We start from the raw sequence: 23,443 nt of genomic DNA on the forward strand, positions 1-23,443 counted from the left end.
TGACCACAGCTGCATAGGAAGGAGTTCTGTTTTTTTGTGTCTGAACAGTTTATTCACTCATTATATTTTGCTGTCTTCAGTAACGTTTTAATGAACTTGTGTATAAATGCACTTGACATCAAAGTGTGTGTTTTGTGGTGATCTCACGGTGACACACAGAGGTTAGCATTTTTTTGGAAACAAAAAGTTAAACAAAGCAAAAATGAAAAAAAACCATCAACAAATGCTTCTACAATATGTGCAAAATTATTTCAAAATGAGCCTATCAGCATTTGCTTTCAACAATCCCTGGTTGTTCAGACCCCTAATGTTTGCTCTCAGTTTGCTCTGTGTCTGCTCATATCGGTTAACGTGCACTTTTGAACCCTGCTAGAGATGCTGAGTGCTGGTCTCTGCTGACTGTTCACTGTGACTGAAACCAGAGCATCTACAATAATGGCATCATTGATCACTGGCCATCTTTTCTCTGTCGCTGCCTTCAAAGCTTCCACCACCATGAGAAAAATTTCTAAAACAGAAAAGCAATCTCTCTCTTCGTGAGAGGCTTGATCTGCCCTCCCTATTACCCTCTGAGGCCTGATGTGCTTTTAGACTGCCTCAGTCTTCCTCTGACCTTCAGGCAAAGATAACTGTGTTTTCTCACTGAGGGGTTTCTGTCTCCTGTAGCAGCTGCTTTGCCTGCTAATTAAAAGAAGCATCAACTCATTCTTCCACATGAAGAATGACTTTACAGTGGTGAATCACTATTTATCTTTACATTTCATGAAGTATGGATGACATTCTTTCTACATTTCAGTAGGTATTAGTCCTGAGAGATTCCTGAGCATAAAAACTCCTGATTGGTTTGACTCTTGTTTTGTTGTTCCAAAGCTTAGGAATGGCCTTCCTTTTTCAGTCAAATAGTTCTCCTCCACTGACATTCAAAGAAATATCAGGACAGACATGTTTTTAGTGCCGCTTATTTGCTCTTTTTGGTCTTTCGGTATTTTATGTAATTCAGTTGATCTGACGAGTTGTTGTCCTGTTTATCGTGTTTTTTAGTCTTTTATGTCTGCTGATTGTACAAATTTTATCCTGTTTATCCTTCCTTTTTTGGAATCTATTTGTTGCTTGGGTAATTACAGCCAGGTCCATAAATATTTGGAGGTTGACACAACTTTCAGCTTTTTGGCTCTGAACACCACCACAGTGGATTTGAAAAGAAACAATCAAGACATGCTTTAAGTGCAGACTTTCAGCTTTAACTTGAGTCAGGTGAATGATGGAGGAATTAAAACACATTTCTGTGCCCTCCGCCTTTTTAAATAACCAAAAGTATTTGGACAAGCTAACATAAACAAAAATCAAACTGTCACTTTTAACATTTGGTTGCAAACCTTTTGTAGTAGTATTCATCATGTAAAGGCTGCATTTACCTCTTACTTTCTGTTTTTGTGCTTATTAACTAGTAATGTTTAGCTAATTGCTTGACCAAAAGCAAAATACTATCTGGCATATCTTACTTTTCAAAAGCAAATTTTTAATTAGTTGTGATATGGTGATGGGTGCAGGGGTTTTGGGCACACTGCTACATGAAACAGTATTTAGATTATTAATAATGTTTGGAGTATTGTTTATCGTGCTGTCATATTAATTTCTGTTGAAGGAATTTGATCACTGGCTTCTTAGTGAACCTATAATGATGGCCCATTCGAGTGTACTGTGCTTTTAAATCTACTGTAGTTCCGCCCTGTACTGTGTAGACCAATCAGCGGCTCCGACACACATCCCTCTCTGAGTTCTAGACCAATCAGCGCTCTCCTTTCAACAGCAGTCGAGCAGTCCAGTTGTAGCAGGCTGGTAGATGTAGCTCGCCCCCAGTCTACCACCAGCGCAACAAGCCTGTCAGCCGTGCTGTTCACACGGTCTGTGTACACAGAAAATGCCCGGAAAGTGATTTCCAGAGGACGGCAGGACTGCCCGGACACAGGCTCTGGATTGGGTGGAGGTTCTCTGACCGCATAACCCGGGTCTCCTGCGCCGTCTCCGCAGCAGTAGGTAGGTTTTTGGCGCTGTGGTGTTGTTGTAATGTCCCTCTGCCTCCTGTCCTTCCCTTCAGCTCAGGAACTGCGACAATTAAACTCACATTTTTGGCAGTTTGGGCTTTAATAACCGTTAAAGGTCGTAATCTTGACTGTAAACACAACTACTCTTCTTGTTAAATTGAGGTTACATAATTGCTGGTGTTTGGTATGGTAGCTATCAGAGCTGGAAAAAATGACCCTGGCTCATACAGTCACATACAGATTCAGCTCAGGTCCAATAAATATATGTATCCGGGCTGTGTGTTGACAGAAGCCCGTTATGTGCCGCCGTAGGGGAAAGTGTCACGGAACTGGATCACAAGTCTGCCTGGTTATCGACATATGTAGGCGGGTTCCTCACCTTGAAGAGTACCGAAGACATGTTACGAATCTTAAGCCACTCGACATGCGGTTGGGTCACCAGGCTGCACGTACTTCAGTTAAATTCAACTTAAAACATGTCCTTGGTGCATAATTACTGTCCGTTTGTGTTGTCAACAGACAGCTGCATGAACACAAAGTTCACACTTGATGTGTGTTTGTAACCTTAGCGGTTCAGATACTAATTAAGCAGGAGACCAGAACATGAAGTAACCCTAACATTGGCCATTTCTGAACTATGCTCCTCTGCCGATGACATCATTTAACGGATCTGTTTTCATAGTTTTGTTTTGAGGTCACCTATAAAATGAACGGACAATGAACGTGTCGGGGTTACATGTGAGTGATTTTGGTCTGTGAGTGCAGCCAAGGTTGGAAAAGATGATCCTGCCTGAGGTAATCATGTTGGTCATGCTCATGCAAAGTAGCCTGGCCCTTATATTAAGATGTAGTTCTATTGGTGACATGTTGTAATTGCACACACAGGGAAAACACACTTCTTGCTTGGTGCATTTTACCCTATTGTGGACCAGAGGTCTTCAGTTACTGAATAATCACACTTTACTTTGTCATCATGCTCAGAGAGTAGTGTTGTTGTTTACCTGTGAATAAAATGTGTGTTACCTTTGACAGCTTATGTTCCCTTCACTACTTATTGTACATTTTAGACTAGCAATATAATATAGAAAATATCTGCTATGCATCAAAATAAGACTGTTAAAACAAATAGATGCAGTTGTAGCCTGCGGGCTTAGAAAAGAAAATGTTTCTAAAAAATTACGTTGTAGCAGTCCTAGAAGGCTGAAAAAACAGTTTCCAGTGGCCATAAAGGGGCGTAGTGTACCAGTGTCTTAGTAGCCGGGGGCACATCTGCTGTGTGCAGGTGGTCCGGGGAGGGGGACTGAAGTCTAGCTGAATTCAGAGTATTTCTCAGTGCTGGCCGCTCTCAGTGGGTTGGCCTCCACAGCTGCAGAGCGGGATCAGTTGGAGTCCAGCTCACTTATACTCTCATTTCCGTGTCTGAAAAGAACACCCACTGGTGCATCACAATTATTACATTCAGTCCAGCAGCTGTCTGACCAATGAGCCCAGCCAGAGTTTTAACTGCAGAGCAGGGTCCATTTTTAGGAAGTTCCTCCAAAGATTTACCGATGTGGGGGTCTATATTCATCAGAATTGTAATGCTGGTAGCCAGAGACATCACTAAATCTCCTTCACTGCTTGTTCTTACTGTGAAACATTTGACTGATGTACCAGTTTGTTGACTCATTGTGGTCATCAATGCCAGAACCTGTCTGTGTTGTTGTCTGCAGCTTACAAAGTTAAAATCTTGCAATTCATGATTATATTTCTCAATTTTTATGTGTTTTCAAACACTGTAGCGGGACAGTTAAAATGACATTAGGAAACAGAAACCATGGCTGTCGGTGAGAAGTGGTCAGTAACAGTTGAGCTCAGAGCCAGTGAGTTTGGTGACCACCCACATGTTGGTCAGGTTTCCCTGGTGACCTAGTCAAAGAAAAGACCTTTTATTGTGGGTCAGTGTACATGGAGTGTGACCGCATGCAAGTAACCCATAGTTGGAGGCAAATGGTTCTATTTTAGATCCAGATATATGCGGTTAATGGTGAACAGAAAAGCAGCAAGATTTTGTGTGCCTAGCCAGAAAATGCTTGCCATTACTTTAATAATTACATAAAGGTTAATGGATCGTAAGTTTTTTCATCATTAAATCTCCTGTTGAGCCAAGGAGATCAGTAGTTTAACCACTATTGTTAAGCCAGACAATTTCCTGTAAAGTAGGACTGGCAACATGATGAAATGCTGAACTGTGTTGAAACATATTGTAGAAATCTTAAACATGGCATGTAACGCCAACTGAAATGAATAGATTGGTAAACTGACAGAAAAGGGTCAGCTGCTTTGATAATTGATGAACTTGTGTCTTTTTCAAAGCAAAAAGGCAAAACATTCTGCATTTCCAACCTTTCTAGCATGAGGATTTGTTGTTTTTTTGGGTTTAATAATGTAATAATCATACTCATTGTATTGTCCATTACACAATGCAGTCAAACTAGGTGTAATTACAACAGGTATGCAGTGTAGAGGCTCAATATTGTTCTGAAAAAATTGACTCCTGTTTTTCTCTCTGTCAAAGGGATATACCACAGTCAAGCTTCTGACCACTGTCCACAGGTTTACACAGCATTCAGTATTTGGAATAAATCTTCTTTATCTTCCTTATCGGTCTGCGTTTGTTATTAACTCGAGACTTGTTTGGTTCAGATAATCTATTCTTATATCTTTAACTGCGTCACACACCACGTAGTGACACCTCTGACGAAGACGGAAGGCTCCGTTGAAACACGCCAGGTATATTTTTGACAATATTACTTGTGTGATCACAGAAAAAAGGTTAAACATTATAGTAACTTTAGACACTATGAACTTCATTGGATCAATATTATGATATCTGCTAATCTTTTCTCTACATTTTTGCTCAGTGGTGATTTAATGCTAATCATATAAAGCAGTCTGCACTTACATCTGCCTTGCCACTCAACAATAGCGTCTTGGACAGCAGCACAAACAGATGATGTTCACTGTGATGTATTACCAGACTCAAGCAGGCTTCACGTCCCAGAAGCTGCTTGCCACAGTGCAGGGAAATAAACAGAACTCACCACTTGCTTGCATGACTGGAAAGCGCAATTCAGCATGATTTAAAAATGATCAGCAGTGAAGTTTGTAAGATGTGTTGTTAACACTGTAGGCTAAAAACATACAAAACATTAGTGTGGTCCTGGAAGATTCAGAATCAAAACAGTCTCCAGAGCAACCCTCCTACACTGATGGCTCTGACAGCCCAGATTGTGTCTTGCTGCCTTACAAATTGTATTCATACTAGTGGCATGAGCTTCCCACTCATTACACAACCTCCCTTCAAACACACACTCTCACACAGATCCAGTGCACACACTGTCTAGTCAGTGGCAGATTTACCCCTCAGCCAATCACTTTACTGATTGGTGATTTGTCTATCGTTGTTTATAACCCCTGCATTGTGGTGGTGAGTTTACATCTGCAGTGTTGTCAGCTGCACCACAAACATAAGGTTGATTTACCTGGGTGCTGCATCGCTTTGACAGAGGATATTGAGATTGACTATTGTAAAATGTGCAGCATATGCAGATGCATGCAAGCAGAACTGCTGTGGTATGAAGTGTGAATACTTCCTGTGCGAACTGGAAGTAAGACACTGACTCGCAATGGAGGAAGCTGAATGGTTTTACTGAGACACTGTGGTTGCATAGTGCACACCTTTAAACTTGACTGTCAAAAGGAAGTCCTGAATACATGCTTCAGTCTCTAGAGCAATCACTTTCACTGGAATCTAGAATCGGTTTCAGCTGCACATGGTTGATAAATACATGGAAACCCAGCATAGAAATTGTGTCTTAGTTAGGCTTCAGTGCTTCTTGTCTAGATTTTGCAAGTGTGTGAAATTCTTCTGGAGCGCTGAGCAGCATTCGCCCAAAAGAAATGTTCTCATGTTATGTTTTGATGATGGTGGTGGAGAGCGCTGTCAGATGCATTGCTCCATCGTGTTCGTTTGGGTTGAGATCTGATCTGACAGCATATGTTTCATTCATTCATCATTTTCGTCAAACTGTTCAGGAAGCGCAAATGTCTGTGGAGGCATCTGCACTGGTTACACTGCAGTGATTTCCACACATGCACTGCAGCCCTGTGGTCATCCAGGCACTGCCCAGAGGAGCTGTATGCCAGATAATGAAAAAGTCAGAATCAGCTGGACCAGAAATTAAACAAACTTTCCCCCCGGTAGTTCAGTAGTACAGAATGCGTGTAGTGTCTGATTACGCCCATGTGTTGATAGAGCATGACATTGTCCAGAGAATTCACAGGAGTTTTATTTGAGATGTTCTGTGGGTAAGGACTGGCCGCAAAATCATCAGTCCATTTCAAGGAATGGCAAGAACCCCGTTGTTTACGATCCTGCACTCTCTTCCCAGATGATCCCATTCATTATTGTGTAATCCGTGGCAAAGACGGGTCAGTGATATACACCCCCCAGATAATTAGGAATGTTCATCATGTGTTAATGTGACTGTCACAGCACACACTCCACTACCCACTATGACCTCAGTTAGAAACACAGTAGCCATTGAGAGTATGTGTAAAATCATCAACTAGTTTGTGAATTCTTAGTCTTTTTGATCCTTATTTTTGGCACAGGTTAAACCAACACAAATATACCCACAATTGCTGGGAAACCTGAATAGCGAGATCATGGTAATAGCTGTATTAAAGCATTCCCATATTGATTTTTCTCAAGCCTAGATTATGCATATCCACATAACCCAGCTCCAGTGTTCTGTTTCAAAACTGCCCCTGACAGGAAGACAGATCAACCAGTCAACTTGTTGGATTTTCAGACTCCACAAAGTGTTATCGTGATGTGAACCCAGCTGCTCCTGAGCCCCAGTGACCTACAGTTACTTAAACTAGGCATCTTCTTCATTTTTTATTGACAATGTAAGGTTGATCAGAACATGCAACAATGATGTTTAAAGTATTTTTATTAGTTTTTTTTTCATATATTGACTGACAGCTGTAACAAATTAACAGCTGTACCTTTTCTCCCTTGCACTGTGATTTTCACTGCATCTGTAACAGCAGTGCAAGCTGCTAGCTAGCATCTATCTTCTGTTTTGGTTGAGGAACCCATAACACTTTCCATGAAATACACTTGTGGGATTTAGTTGAACGAGCATTGAGCATTGTAAGCTGAGCTTGAGTGACTCATTTTAACAATGGCAACAAGCTTCTTTTTTTCCCCTCAAACATCAACAATAACAACTACAGCTCCTGTGCATCTTTCACCTTGTAAATGCACTATCAAAATCTTCTACATTCAGTAGCTTTTTAAAAAAATTGCGTGAAGTTGTCCTTTATAGATTTGAAAAGCTAATGCCAGCAGCTACCTCCTGAGACAGTTACCCCTGAGCTGCTTGTGTATTATCACCTCACTCTGATATTTTTGCAGCCTTTTTAAATAAATGCTGTCCTTGTCAGAAGTCAGAGCAGGGCAGTTTGTTTCATGTTCTGTATCATTCTGAACAAGTTAGCCTAATGCTTTAGCAAATTGCTGTTAAGCAAACACTCCCTCTGTTATTTTTTATTCCTTTGCTTGTGATTTCATGGGTGTGTGAGTGATCTTTTATGTGGGAAAAAAGGATTCAGGCATAACATTACTTTCAACACACCTCATTAATTTGGCGCAAACATTTAGGCTGACTGTGACTATAGTACAACTCAAGACAAATATTTTGCCGTCGCTACAGGCCCAGTGATTAAACAAACATTAAAGGAGATGGGTTTTGCCAGGGGGGGGCTTCTCCTGTCTCAAGAAATGTCAGATTGCCTCATCTTTAATTCCATTCTGAACACGCAAAAAGGTCCCTGCAGGCCATAAATAGTGTGACAGGTGTGTAAGCAAATTGAATCCCCCAGGAACCTAGGATTGACTCAAGGTTTGTACAAATAATGGGGGAGGATGACGACTGTGTTTGCATTTATCCCCAGTTTATTTGCACTGTAATCCCAGGAGATAATGCATGGATGCAGGGGTACAGTAGCCATGCATTAAGAATCTGAAATGCTGCTGAATTAGTTTGCACACACTCCATCATGATTTTACTTCAGTTAGAATGTGACTGTCTTGCCTGATGAGAACATTTAGTGTATCTGTTTTATGGTCTAGCTTGAGGTAGATTGGGTTTGTTCATAAGATCTGATTTATGACGGAGCCTGAGGGCCAGAGGTCGTGGACAGGGGAACGGCTATGGTCCTGCTGACTGATCCTGCAGGAATGTCCCAGATTACAGATCAAATTTGGATGAGAATGGGACATTTTTCAGTGACAAGATGACAGTTTGAGACCAGAGCTGCACAAACTGACTTGTGTCTCTCTGTAACATGTTAAAGTAGGACTGTAAATATGGATGACAGCATTGTATGTCACAAGATTTTGAAAGTTCGTGTTTGGATTTGAAGTACTTCTAATTTTATGTGACATTCAAGAACCCAGCAGATACTGGATCTCAGATCTTTCAGAAGCAAAAAGATAATTGCCATTCCTTCCATTTTAACTGATATAAAATATAATTTGAGCTAAAACAACTACACTAAAACAGTAATCTCTTTGATTTTCCAGGTGAAAAAGAAGGGCACAGTGTTAAATTCACACTGGCCAATTTACTGTGTCATAGCAAAAGTAGTGTATTTATCAAATGTTGTTACTCTCCTTCCTTCTGTTCATCCTGCTTTGCTTTCTGTCGCACCAAGATAAGCACTGCAGTTGACAAGTCATGAATGTCTCAGCTGTACAGTGTGTACGTAAAGAATAGAAAGAAGTTTATGGGAGAATAGCATTTGGATTAACTAACTGCCAGATCATAAGTTAGCTTTGATGGGCTCCTTGAACCAAAATACAAGCAGCTCTACTGTCCCTGCTGCTGCCACGATGGCTGGCTTTGTTTGTTAACTTGCTTGTTTTGAGTCTTCAACAATGGATAGTGAGTTTTTTTTGTATGAGCTGTGGTAGGGCACTGTCTGAAGTGTTGTTTCGAGAGGGTAGTGTATACAGTGGCTCCACAAGCTCCAAAAGACAGTGAAAAACTGTATTCTCTACATTCACGTCAGAAAATATAGTGTCAATTAGCTGTCAAATAGTTGCACCCACAGGGATGCACTAACTTTTAAGCACTTTCACAACCTGACGGGGCAGTTCCTCTCAAGATTTTCCATGTTGGCAAGCAGAGAACATCTTGGGCATTTAGCTAGCAACAAACCACCATGACAAAGACTTCTGTGATGCTTAATGGCCTCCACATAGTGCCTGTGTGTTTAAGACGAGTGGGTATCGTATAAGACAGTACTTCTGATTCCTAGTGATATATGCAGGGCTTCAGACTAACTTTTCACTGGTAAAACTGTTGCGATTAACTTTCTCATTTGGTCGCACCTCCTACTTTGTCTCAGGCAAAACGCATCTCTTGCTGAACATCTTCTTATTGAGAGACACTACAATTTACCAATGTTACTTAAACGCCCCACATTACAGGCTGTGGTAGATGCTGCTGGGTGGCTGCAGTGCTACAGGTGTGTGATTTTTTTGAAAACAGTTCAACTAGGGCAGGGGTCGGCAACCTTTAACACTCAAAGAGCCATTTCGACCCGTTTCCCACAGAAAAAAAAAACACCGGGAGCTGCAAAATCCTTTTGGCATTTAAAATAAAGACAACACTGCATATATCGCTTTTTACCTCTATGCCCTTGTTAATCAGTCATGATTAATTTATTACAAAGCCTCTAATTGGATAGATTCATTTTTTTAAATTGTGTCCTACCACTAATATTTATCTTACTTGGTTAATGTCATTTTTGCTCTTGGACCTCATATGTTACGTAATGTTAGCTGGAAATCAATAATTTGCGAATGTCTATTTAACTTGTAAAATCTATTTATCTTAAGCTAATAACTTTTCTCCGGTAAGTCACTGCCCTATTTTCCAAGACGACACTCCTCTGACTCTCTGACCTGCTGACTGGATGCTGGACGTGTTCTTGCGAGTAACGTGTATTACCTTATCAAAGAGTAGATACTGAGCAAGACAATTATCCGTAGCTTACCCTAGTACTCATGAGTACTTTTGACTCAAAGACAAGACGTAGCTTTCTTGGAGTGGAGCTTTAATATACAGGCTTGCCATTCTTGAGTACAAAACGATGTGAAACTACAGGCGTTGCTTCTCCATCTTCTCTGCACCAACTTTGCGCTCTCATGTCCCAGGGGAAAACCGCAGCACATCCGGTGGAGTGACGCGTCAAAGTAGGAGCAGTAATTTCACAATAAAACTCTATATTAAAATGCATTGAAATGCGCCTGAAAGGCAGAACAATTTATTTTCCAAAGTTACAGGGAGCCACAACAGAGGGCTGAAAGAGCCGCGGGTTGCCGACCCCTGAACTATGGCATTGTTAAGTTTGTCCCAGATGAAACGGAGTGATTTTTTTCTAGCCTAGCTTAGCTAGACTGTATTCCCGTTATAAGGGATATACGGGAAAAAGGTCTAGCCCTCCTCCACTGACACATTTTGACAGGTTTTCAAGCTCCGAGCAGATCAGACCGAACCAATCAGAGCACCAGAGGCGGGAGTTAACGATGCGTCATCTTCAGGGCCGAGTTGGCGACCGCAACAGAGCGAGGTTTCTCTCGTGCGCTTTCCTCTGTTTTGCACGGGCTGAATTTGTCCTTAAAACCTCAACAAGAAGCAGCTCTTGAAGCTTTTCTTTTTAAAAAGGATGTATTTTTAATTCCAGCAGGCTGTACGATAGAATGCGTAATGCTGCCCTCCACTGTTGAAAGGGAGAGCTTAAAATTTTCTCAGGACCCCTGTACGGCGAAGGAAGCTGTTAAAACTACAAAACATCATGGCGGAAAGGCAGTTGTTAGGTCGCTTAGTGATTGCGTCACACATGTGTTACGCTGATTGGCTCTCTCCAATTCAAGCTGTGATCGGTAGTCCCGCCTCTGGGCTAGATTTGGTTCAATGGAGCAGTTCCAGACTGACTTTATGTGTACTTGTAATACACAATATAAAGGCTGTCTGGTCCCCAGGCAAATTTTTTCTACATGCGCTCATTTCAAGGTGCAGTGCATGTAGGTGCACTCTGCATTCCACAAGAAGATCACATCGTTCAGCATAAATACCACAGTACACTGAAGTTATAACAGTATTACTTAGTTTCCACCACTGTGGTAAACACAGTAGCTGCCTGTGCTGGTCAGAGCGACACAAATACTGCTTCATGATCATCATGTATTAGCACAATGCAACCACTTGAAATTTTAACTTGCGCATTGTGCTAAAAAATGTAGTAAATGTGACGATTTTGGTTGCAGTCTGGAGCCCTGGATATATATAACAGATGTTATGATATGACTTAAACAGTATTATCAGCACAAGACACATGTCCACTGTGTTATCACTTAAGTGAGTATTGATTGATAATGTTGCCCATTATTGACTGAGAAAATTATTCAAAATCTTCCTCGCTAACATCGTACCACAAATATAGAGAAGACTGGACTTATGCCAATACCAGTAAGTTACAAAACATCTTGCTTGGGGACATCCCAAAATAAAACATGATTTCTGGAGGGAAAAAAAGGCAACAGAGTCAACAAACTCACTGTGTTCATCTTCAGAAAGTGTTTGACAGATTGCCTATGCTACATGGAGTGATCCTTCATCTACTAATCACTGGAACATTTAATCGAAGAAACCTTTTAACCTGGCTGCTGTTCTTATCAAGCAATTAACATCAGGACGGAAAAATGAGTGGAAGTCCTGGTTTCCTGCTGTTACATTCTGCTGTCACAGACCTCTCACATCAGGGCTTCATGAGGTGCAGTCACCTTCATTATTAAGTGTTTGATGTGGTTTGGTTTCACCGTTACTCCATGGAGAGCAGCCTCAACCTCCGCTGCTTCTCCTAACAGATCAATGGGAAAAATATCCTGCGAGGAGGATGAAATATCAGTAGCAGGAGAGAAGAGCGTCAATTAATTTAACACAAACGCATATCAGCCCCGGTGTGAGGTGTAACGTGACACTGCTGTGAATCTCAACAGCAGTTTATCAGTCAGGCCGTCAAAGCACTTTACCTCTGAGGGGATTTTTTTTTTTCCATTTCTGGTTTTTGCTGGTTTGTCAGTCATGCTATGCAAAATGTTTAAGACAGAAATACACAAAATCACCCAAATGAAACAGCTTCTTGCAGTGTCCTTAATAATTAAGGTCCAATGCAGTGTTTGACAGTATTTTGTTTTTTGCATAAATCTATCTTATATTTAGGGTCAGAACATTATGCATTCACCTAATGTTTAAGCAGTCAAGTTTCATGTATTAAATAGCAAAAAGTATTGAAAAACTCTAAGGCCTTGATCTAGTTTTTCCTCCTACATGTTCCTTGATCATATAGTTCTTGTTTTATACAGATTTCTTCCAATCCTAAACTGGTTTGTTCAGGCAAAATTGTTGCACTTTGATGTTTCAACAACATAAACATCTGAGAAACTTTCTTTTCTTTTTGCTAGTGCACCCAATGTCTGCTTTTAATCCTCTGAACCCTCTTCAGAAATAAGATGCTTTACTCTTTTTTTGTTTAGTTTTTCTTCTGTCACTATCAGAAACATGGATATTAGTGCTTGTACTGAATCTGAAAAGAGATCCATCCAGTGATTAAGAATCAGAATCAAAGACTAGTGACTCCATTGTGCACAAACCTTAAACAAATCATGCAGGGAGAATTTCTTTAAAGAAGCATAAATAACACTGTCTCCACTGACACTGGCTCTCAACCCTGACAAAGCTTTATCAAGGCCTTTGGAGTCTGTGCAAAATAAGGCAGCTCATATAGGTTCCGCTTAAAGTTAACTATTCATTGCATTATTTCTTAGAGCATCCTCACTGTACTTAAGGCTTAGGACTTTCAGAGCAGATGTGGTGTAATTTTGCTATGAAGGGATATACATTATATATCCTGAAATCTAATGAGGAAGTGAGAGATTCACAAGTTTGAGCAATTATAGATTTAATAATTCAGAGATTAACACTGCTTTTAATACATCTTTACTCTCTTTACATGTTATGTAAAGCACTAAAATTAATAATTGTATGAGCAGTTCTGTCTAATTTGGCTTGACTGACCTGTAGCAATAGCATCTCAGTCATCTCTGAATCATCCATTGTTACCCATTGTTACTCACTTCCACTCCTTTTATTCCCACCTCTCATCTCTCCATTTTGCAGTGTTGACTGCCATGTTTCTTTTCACTGAAACTCAGTTGTGCTCTGATTGAATGGTCCGTCTGTAACATTTTATGTAGCTGCTGTTTTGGTGAGGTCTTCCTTAAAACAGGATGTTAAGTCTCAGTGAGACTTGCCAGGAGTGATTGATCATATGTAGCTTTAAAAGTGGATCTGTAGGTGGACGTTCCCTTTAAGTGCAGTTGCGGCAGCCTTGGGGAAACAGCAGGGCCCTTCTGTACTCCCACTAATAGACTAAAGGTGTTGGCAGCCTAGCGTGCTTTGTGAATTGCCCCTCCCTGTAACACTGAATCACCAAGGAGAAGACACAGAGATGTGAGATTTGTGGGTGGGCTATAAGAAATGACAAAGACTGATGACAGGAAAGCAAAGAAATACACCATGTCACATGCTGCACTGTAAGACCTTTTCTACAGTATTTTCTACATTCCTTGGGCACAGCACAGAGCCTTTATCTGCAGCTTAGTCTTGCATGAGCTCCTTCTCACAGGGAGGCTAATACAAGGAATTAGCTGTAATTTTTCTGTTGTGAAACGCTCCTTTCTTGTATAACTACAAGTTAACAGTTGAGGATATTTGCTTAAAAGCAACAACAGCCACTTGGCTCATTAAGCATGAGCAACCCACTGAGAAGAAGTTGGCAACATGGTGTTGGAGGGGAAGCAGATGGTAGAGTGGTGCATTGGCTTGGCCTGGTCTACCCCAACCTGGCTAAATAGATTTCAATACAGTGTACAAAATATGGACCTGTTTTCACAATGGCACAAGTAGTATTGTTGATATTGGCCAAAATATGAAATATCAGCTTTGGACCAAAATGGACATTGACAGGCAGAGATGGTTATCAGGTTAAATGTCTACAGTTTTGTTTGTAAATGTTACAAAAAAAAATTATGTCATGTTTTACCTGGTAAGTGGAAGTACTTTTTAATTTTTTTTTTGTTTCTCGCAGTATGTAAGCAATTGAAAAGCATTGTGTCTGTACCTGTCAGTGGGCCATCATGACAGGGGTATAAGGGCTAAGGATAATATTCATTCCACCACAGGAGAGACTTGATGTTCTCTGCATCTAAGTTGGAAAAACTATACCTATACTGGTATCTGTATTGACAAAAATGAGTTGGAAAATAACAGAAAATTGGATATTCAGTGCTGTGTGCCCTAACTTAGAATAGCATCACCAGCAGCTTACCCATACTTGTATGTTTGTGGTACTTGCGTACCTGTAATAAATCCACATTTTTGTGAAACAGTGAAATTGTGTAAAGTCCATGAATTTGATAGCATTTAATGATTTGAAATACAATTTTGACTCAATTTACCAGGTTCAAGCCATTTCAGATGCCTCATTAAGGTCCAGCTTCTCAACTAAAGTTAAAAGTAACATTTCAATGATATTAAATAATCTTTATTAGTGATTTTGAGTTCTGGGCTAATTCAAATCCACAACCTCTTCAACCAGAAAATGAGATGAGTGCCAGACAATATGTATCTGACACATTAAATAACAACTGTATCGCTTATGTTAAATGATTCTTTCTGAAACTGGCAAGATGTGGTCGGCTAAATCATTTCTCAAGAGGGTAGTCACCACTACGTTGGTCTTGTCAAGCACAATGTACTTGTGGCTGTAGAGTGAATTAGTGTGTTCTCTTGCAAATGATCTTGGACTTGCAGAGACCACATTAACCAGACAATAACCAAAAGTTATATATGGGATATATATTGAAGTTCTGAAAGTTGTTCTCTGCTTTGTTCTTTTCTAATAAAAAGATTGAAGAGAGAAAAGGCTCATATAAGAGATTCATCAGTGCAAGACCAGATGTGGGTGTTTGTGTTCAGTGTAAAGAGAATATGGAATTCAGGGTATGAATGTTGCTTTTTCTGACTACTCAAAACGTGAGATCAATTTTTTCTTTACAGATTACTCAGATGCATAATTAAAAAACACACACACAGTAGTTTTATGTCTATTGTCTGCCAAAATTCAGCATCTTCAACTTTTATATACAAACATGCATCTTTCAACTTTTCTCCTTCATGTTTCCAAGTGGCAGTGATACTAGACACATGGCTTTCTCTGTTTTCCTCACCTCATAACTCTTGTTTTACCTCGGTCTATCATTCTCTCTCTTAGTTTCCTTTGCATCCTTGGACTGGGGGGATTTTTTTTCTTTTGCTGGATAGAGTTTCCACAGTCAGTCTGGTTGTTCCACCGTTTGTGCATTAAATTGAACCTTCTTTTTCCAGGAGATTTTGAAATTGCATAGTGAAAGCGAGGCTTGTAGAGAAGCAGTCTAAACATGGATGGTGTTATGCTTTGTGCAATCAACATTTCATAACAATAAGTTGAAGCAAATGTCCAGTGTCGGTCTAATAGATTTTATTCACCAGGCATGTTGCTGGGATACAGAAACCCCTTGAGTAACATCCCTAAGTTGGAATCCTCATATTGGCTAACCACAATAGAGATGATGTTAGATGTAATAACTTTGTGATATTTAGTAAACCCTTTTGTTAAATTTCTGTGGTAGCATCTCCGTCCAAATGTGTAGTCTCTTATTTTAAGACTTAGTCATTCATGTCTTATTCCTTGTTGTTGATCATCCTGCTTTCAAATTTAGTGTTTCTTAGTGTGGGGTTTTTGTTGGGGCCGGGCATAGACAGAAATTGTTGATTTCTGCATTCATCAGCAGTGGATTCCCCTGGAGGATTTCAAATGTCTTTTAAACACTATGGAAAAACACTATGGAAAAATCATCTTTTAGGACTTGTTCTTAGTGTTTTTGCATTTTAGCTTCGTTGCTCAGTGCTTTGTACATCCATTTTAATGTCTATGTTGTGTTTTGTCATGACTCTGTTTGTCTGGTACTCAGTGTTATATTGCATTGTTAAATTGTCTAATATAGGTTCCTTAGAATGTTGTTTGTCAGTGACTCAATGTTGTCTTGTAATGTTGTTTAAGGACAGGTCTCTCTTGAGAATGAGACTACCTGTATAAATGAAAGCTAAATTTAAAAAAAAAAATGCTGCTTGCCAATTATGAACTGTGTAAACATAGGTGTGAAGACCTTGAAATCTCCATGTATCTTAAACATACTTCCAGGACATTAAATGGCACAATTATGTATTTTATGGGAGGGAACAAATTCGCTAATAAAAACTTCGTGAATTAGAACAAAGAAGATGATAATGTCTTGTATCATTCGGTGATGTTCAGCCCAGATAACGATGCATCCAAACAGCTCTGCTACCATGCAGGGGCAGTCGGCCGCACTGGGTTCATTGCTCTGCTGTGACGAACAGCAGCCTGTCACTTTGTAATGTCAGAGATACTGCTGCAGAACAATGCTGACAGGGCCTGTTAACCATCACACTCATGTGATGTGGAATGTATGTAAACAGACTATCAAGAAAACAAGATAGCTGGATTTCCCTTGCCCCAATCGCGTGGTTAAATTATTTAGCTCCTAGCCTATAAAATCAAAGTTGTACTTTATTGTTGGAGTCTTGCTGTAGTTGACCTGTTTAGGGGCAGTGTGTAGCCACTCCAGTTCTGTAGCTACAGGCTCAAACACGGCGGCCAGAATACTGCTAGTATTACCCTGCATGTGCTTTGCTAGTTGTTGATCAGTATGAATTAAAACCAACACGTTTACATATGCGACTTCAACCTGGTCACTGTATATTCACACAGCATGTCAGTATTAGGATATTTCCCTATTCTTTACCTCATTATTCACCGACAGACCCCTTCTGAAAATTAAGTTCTTTGACTTTGTGAACATGTTCATATGATGTTTTTGTGTGCTAGAAGACACATCATAAGTGAAATTCACAGTCAACACCATGGCTAGTCATTTCCACATTGAAAGTGTGGTATTCTGATGCCAATCTCAATTCACACAAACTTAATCAGTTGCCCTGTCAGTGTGCAAGCTGTGGCTTGATCTTGTTAGTATTCTTCTTCACAGCTGGTTCCAACATGTATGGCAGAATTACTGCAATATTCCATTGTGTAGCATAGAGTAATTTTACAGTGTTTTGAGCAGAGTCTTAGGTAAGCTGGTGTGCTCGAGTGGCAGAGTTGGTGTAAATAGTCATTGCTCCTAGCATATTTGTGAATTAGAAACTGTAAAGAAATGTTGCTGCTTTTAGGAGAACACCTAGTGGTAAGATAAAATCTCAGAGTTCTTTTTGACATGGTTATTTGTGTGAGGCCAAGAGCAGGATGAGAGGGGCGGGGTCTTATTCAGAGGCTCACACAGCTGACTGCTTGTTAAAGGTCAGTAGGTAATAAGGTTGTGGATCACTAACTGCCCTCCATTATTATAAAAATTGTTATCCATGTGAGGTTAAAACAAACTAGCACAACAGACGAGCATGAATATGTGGTTTGCAAGTAAGGCTTTGCTGTGACCTGCTGTAGCGTCCCCATGTCCTTACCTCCTCATCTGCCAGCCAGGACGTTTGTTCAGGAGGATGACTGGAGACTCAGAGAAAGCCCTCCAACAAAGAAGCAGCACTACACCTTCTGCTTCCCATTGCCACAGAAAAAAAATGACAGCCAGCCCACTGCCTTGTCAACATTTTATGTGCGACATGTATGTATGCATTTGCAGTGTGTAAGCACATATTGTCCTATGTACAGAATAAGTTTAATTGCTTACTCTGTGTTGAGATTAGAGGCTGAAGGCTGAATGTCACAGATGATGCATGTGCTACCAGAGAATAAAAGCCAGAGTTATGTCTCGCAAGATGAAAGACAGAGATCTCTTTTTTTAAAATGCAAAATCTGTTGTTCTACATCACAGTGCAATGCCTTTGTCATTTATCTTTCAGTAGGCTTTGAATTCTTGTACTAACCCTCCATAGAAGGACAATAAGACAGAGCTCATTTAGTTTTTCTGCTAATATCTTCATTTTCCTAATTGTGTTCAAAGCTGTTTTGTGATTCAAAGCTCTCTACAGAGTGAAATTGCACGATAATATTGGCCTGAGATCAAAAGGCCTGTCATCTAAATAGAATTTGATGTTTCTTCTCTGTAGATTTGCTCTGAGATGCTTTGATGTGTGTGTACAGTAATGACAGTGAATGTCTTTGTGTCTGACATCTTTCACATGAATTATTTTTAAATCTGGAACAGAAAATGGCACTTTTGATCAGATTTTCTTGTTAACGTTGCTTGATTAACGTTGCTGGTGAATAATCAGATCTAACTGTGTTTTTTGTGTTTTTGTGCCACAATCCAGGCCTCATGGAGCTGGGGACTCGACGCCTGCTGTGCACCAGGGAGCTCGATCCATGCCCGGTTCCCAGCAAACAACCATAGAGGGTGGGAGCCTTACTTACCCCTCAATTCCTTTTTCCCATCCCTCCCCCTAAACTGCCCCTGTGGTGATATTGTTCTTTCCTGACTGTGGCTGCATCATGATTGGCAAGCTGAAACAGAACTTGCTGGTGGCCTGTCTGGTCATCAGTTCGGTCACAGTCTTCTACCTGGGCCGCCATGCCATGGAGTGTCACCATCGCATTGAGGAACGCAGCCAGCCAGGTGGAATCCTGCCTCTTTCAGCACTGGGTGGCAGCATGCGAACCACCTTACGGACAGGCCAGAATCTTAGCACACCTTTTGTTTACAACAAAGACATGCCACTCATCTTCATTGGTGGTGTTCCTCGCAGTGGGACCACACTAATGCGAGCTATGCTAGACGCCCACCCAGAGGTGCGTTGTGGCGAAGAAACTCGTGTCATCCCACGCATACTGGCCATGAAGCAGATGTGGAGCCGCTCGGGCCGGGAGAAGATGCGACTTGATGAGGCGGGTGTGACAGATGAGGTGCTGGACGCCGCCATGCAGGCCTTCCTGCTGGAAATCATTGTCAAACACGGTGAGCCCGCTAACTTCCTCTGTAACAAGGACCCTTTTGCACTGAAGTCGCTTTCTTACCTGGCCAAGATCTTTCCCCGTGCCAAGTTTGTGCTTATGATTCGAGATGGACGGGCTTCAGTGCACTCCATGATCTCACGGAAAGTGACCATCGCCGGCTTTGACCTAGGCAGCTACCGGGACTGCCTGACCAAGTGGAATCGGGCCATAGAGACAATGTACACTCAGTGCCTGGAGGCAACGGACAAATGTCTACCCGTGCACTATGAGCAGCTGGTCCTCCATCCAGAGAAATGGATGAGGACACTGCTGAAATTTCTTGACATTCCTTGGAATGATGCTGTCCTCCGCCACGAGGAGCTCATTGGAAAAGCAGGAGGAGTGTCTCTCTCCAAGTGAGTACAGAAGCATTAAAAAGCAGCAATAAAACATTAAAAAAGACAATAAAACATTATTAAATACAGTGAAATGTTAAAAAGAGCAATAATATAACCTGAGAAAGAGGAAAAAATGTTCTGCAAATAACTGTCTAATGAGTTTGTATTTTTAAAAGCTTTTTGAACTGAGGGCTTGACCAAGCTGTTCTGACAGTAAGGAAGGGCTTAGGTCTGAAACATTTAAAGCATGGGCCCCTTTTGTTTTAAGCCTGGACCGTTAGACTTTTAACAGCAATTGATTCTCTGGTCTGAAGGATCGAGAAGCAGAGAAATGTGTTAAAAGTTCAGAGATGTAGATAGAAGCCAGACCATGTAGAGATTTAAAAGTAATCTAGAGAGGCGCCCAGATAGCTTAACTGGCTGAGTGGGCGACCCATGAATAGTCCCCATAACAGCAGCCTGGGTCCGATTCCAGCTCACGGCCTTTTACTGCATGTCTTCCCCCACATTCTTCTCCCTACTTTCCTGTCTGCCTCTCAACTATGTCTATCTAATAAAACCAACAACAGGCCAATAAAAAGTGATATAGAGAATTCTGAATTGAAATCTGTACTGAATGGGGAGCTGGTGTAATTCAGAAAGGACTGGAGTAATTCATTCCCTTAAATGTGAGTAATCTTGCTGCTTAGTTTTGAATCAACTGGGCAACTGATTCAAATGAATCAAGTGTTGCAAAAGTCCAGGTGGGAAAAAAAGATCATGGGCATAAGATGGACAAGGTGATGAGTTGATAGTGACTATGTCTGACTGAATGAATCTCCAGACAGAATTGGTCAGTTGTAGTTCAACTTTTACATTTTACTGTCGTCACTGCAATTGTAGTAATTGTAGCCAGAGAGTGAAACATCACTCTGACTATTGTCAGTGGGTCTTTGAGACTTGTCCATATTGTTACATCTAGACAGAACTCTGTAATTTTGAGAGTAATTACAACATAGGCCTGTATGATGCCTTTCTAGAGTAGATTTTCTCTACACAGTTTCCTCAAAATGGAATGGCTCCATTGTCTGCTTGTTGTGTCTTGTTTGTCCCTATTAGGGCTGAGTACACTAATTTGTCAAATGGGGGTCAGTGGCCTCTTGTCTGTATGCTAAAACTAAGCTTGGGGGTATATTTCTTCCAGTGCTCTAAAGGGGTAACTGTCAGTGAGGATGCAGTGAATCAGTGAATACTCTGTGTCATGCTGTGAGTCATTTTTGATTCATTTTTTCTCAGAGGTTTCTAGACATTTGGGACACTTAGCCCATTTGGAATGCAGTTTACTGGAAACTGTGTGTAGTCTTTGTGATAATGGGATTCCTTGTATGTAGCAGTAATTTCTACGGAGGCTTCACTTTTTTCTTCCTACGGCTGCAGATTCATGAAAAAGCTCATTGCTGAGGTTACAGTGGATAAATAAATATTTGGTGTTGTAAGAAGTTGGGATTTGTACCAGGCCCACAAGCTCCACATGGAAACCAGGCCTGTCAGATGGATATCATTTCCAGTGCAAAAGAAATGAGCATGGGCATGCCCATGTCAACTTAGTTTTTACCTACTTCGCCTGGAGGGGAAAAAATATGAACTGACTACTAACCTTGAGAAACGTGACATGTAGGTAAGCACTGTGTCAAGTCATAGGGAAGTATCACTTTCTATTTAATCTCTGTTCCTCTAGACCTTAAAAATACACATGAACCTTTGGCCTAGAAATGGTATGTTTTCCATGTTTTTGCAAAGCCTTCAGACTTTCCGTTATTATATTTCACTTGTAAATTAAACATCCTACAGCAGCTCACAGTGAGGAACCTACTCATTAGTGACTTAAAACATATGAGATTATGTCTGTACTCTAATCAGGTCATCCTAGTGGCCATGCCTGCTGTCAGGGTTGTTTTAGTTTCACTGATTTGAGAGGTTAGCCTCTGGAAGCTGTTGAGGAAACTGAAGGGGTGCAACCCTATTCCTTGCCTCTGTCTGTCCCAGCCCCCCACCCCTCTTCCCGTCTGCTGCCACCGTCTTCCTGCCACGTAGCACCAGAACACACTCCATATCGCCTGGAGTCATTTGGGACACATTTTGTTATTGTGTGCATATCAAAAGGCTGATGTTTTTGATTAAAAAGTTTTGCCACCACTGAGCAGTTTTCCCTCCAAATGCCTCTTGCCTTTACTGCACTTCTTTATGAACTCATCCCTCTCCCTGTAGTAAAAAGTGAGGATGGATCTTTTTTTTTTTTTAGCTTTCCCCCATTTGAAAGTGTCTGATTGGCAATGTGTTCCCTCTTTTTTCCTTCTTACGTTGCATGACTTTTATGTGTTTGACTATGATAAATATCATTTTAAAAACTAGAAAGCAGCAGGGAGCAGTAATGAAGTGCAGCCATGAGTCAGTTTCTTTTTTTTCACAAGAGTGCCTTTGTTCTACATTTGAGGTGTAAAACTAAAAATGCATTATAATTTATTTAAGAATGAGATTGATATATAAAACAGTTTGAGAGCATATGTGTTTTTGCCGAGAAGGTAGGTTCTGTGTTATACTTTGACACAGGTAATCTAAGAGGCAGATTCTCCACAAACGGTACACTGTGACCTTCTTCAGTAAGAGTTGAATGCAGGAACTGTGGCTTTGATTAGTAATTTAAAAGGTCGTCAAAAAAATGAATGATATGATATACTGATATGGCTTTTTATGTAACAGTAATCTGAGTATCTCAATATCTGTGCTTCTGTCTGTGCACTGATTGGAAATGTTAATGTAAAATATAAGTGGGAAAATCTCATCATTCATCATAGGGACAGGTATAGTTGTTGGAAGTCAAGATTAAGCTCATTGAACGTAGTTTGTCTACTGTGTTGTAGAGGATGACCAGTTTATCCAAGTTTAACCTACTGCTTTTTCAAAAACACATCAAGGACATATTTAACAGGCAGCTTGACAGCAGCTAACCTCAGTACACAGCTATAATTATAAATAATTCATCCCAGTAGAAGAATGTTATTTTTTCCAGTCCTCCTCCAGTGACGTCAGAGCCCTGGAATTTTCTCTCAAGGACTTTGCAGCGGTGCTGATATTTGCTGACACATGAGCAAAAAAGGCAGGCCAGAGTCATATACCTGTTCATGTAACAGCAGCACCCAGGCAGTATGGCTTTGACATGTTTCAACATTTGTTCATTTCAAGTGTCAAAGCATATCACGACACAACAGTTACACTGCTGCTGCTTTCTACACACGTGGACAAAATTGTTGGTACCCCTCAGTTAAAGAAGGAAAAACCCACAATTCTCACTGAAATCACTTGAAACTCACAAAAGTAACAATAAATAAAAATTTATTGAAAATTAAATAATCAAAATCAGCCATCACTTTTGAATTGTTGATTAACATAATTATTTAAAAAAACAAACTAATGAAATAGGGCTGGACAAAAATGATGGTACCCATAACTTAATATTTTGTTGCACAACCTTTTGAGGCAATCACTGCAATTAAAGGATTTCTGTATTTGTCAATGAGCGTTCTGCAGCTGTCAACAGGTATTTTGGCCCACTCCTCATGAGCAAACAGCTCCAGTTGTCTCAGGTTTGATGGGTGTCTTCTCCAAATGGCATGTTTCAGCTCCTTCCACATATGTTCAATGGGATTCAGATCTGGGCTCATAGAAGGCCACTTTAGAATAGTCCAACGCTTTTCTCTCAGCCATTCTTGGGTGTTTTTGGCTGTGTGTTTTGGATCGTTGTCCTGTTGGAAGACCCATGACCTGCGACTG

The 23,443-nt window shown here is 40.6% G+C and overlaps 1 protein-coding gene across 2 annotated transcripts in view; it reads left to right on the forward strand.

Annotated features, from left to right (window-relative positions):
• Window positions 1–1,813: 1,813 nt before the first annotated feature.
• The window catches only part of tpst1 (tyrosylprotein sulfotransferase 1), a 55,701-nt gene continuing 34,071 nt past the window's right edge, over window positions 1,814–23,443 (forward strand). For both annotated transcript variants that reach the window (XM_022201024.2, XM_022201025.2), the window contains exons 1-2: window positions 1,814–2,037; window positions 18,617–19,651. In XM_022201024.2, the coding sequence (XP_022056716.2) occupies window positions 18,795–19,651 (857 nt within the window). In that variant the 5' untranslated portion in view covers window positions 1,814–2,037; window positions 18,617–18,794. The remainder of the gene's footprint in view (window positions 2,038–18,616; window positions 19,652–23,443) is intronic.

Source organism: Acanthochromis polyacanthus, chromosome 13 (genome assembly GCF_021347895.1).
Source record: "Acanthochromis polyacanthus isolate Apoly-LR-REF ecotype Palm Island chromosome 13, KAUST_Apoly_ChrSc, whole genome shotgun sequence".
Taxonomy (NCBI): Eukaryota; Metazoa; Chordata; class Actinopteri; family Pomacentridae; genus Acanthochromis; species Acanthochromis polyacanthus.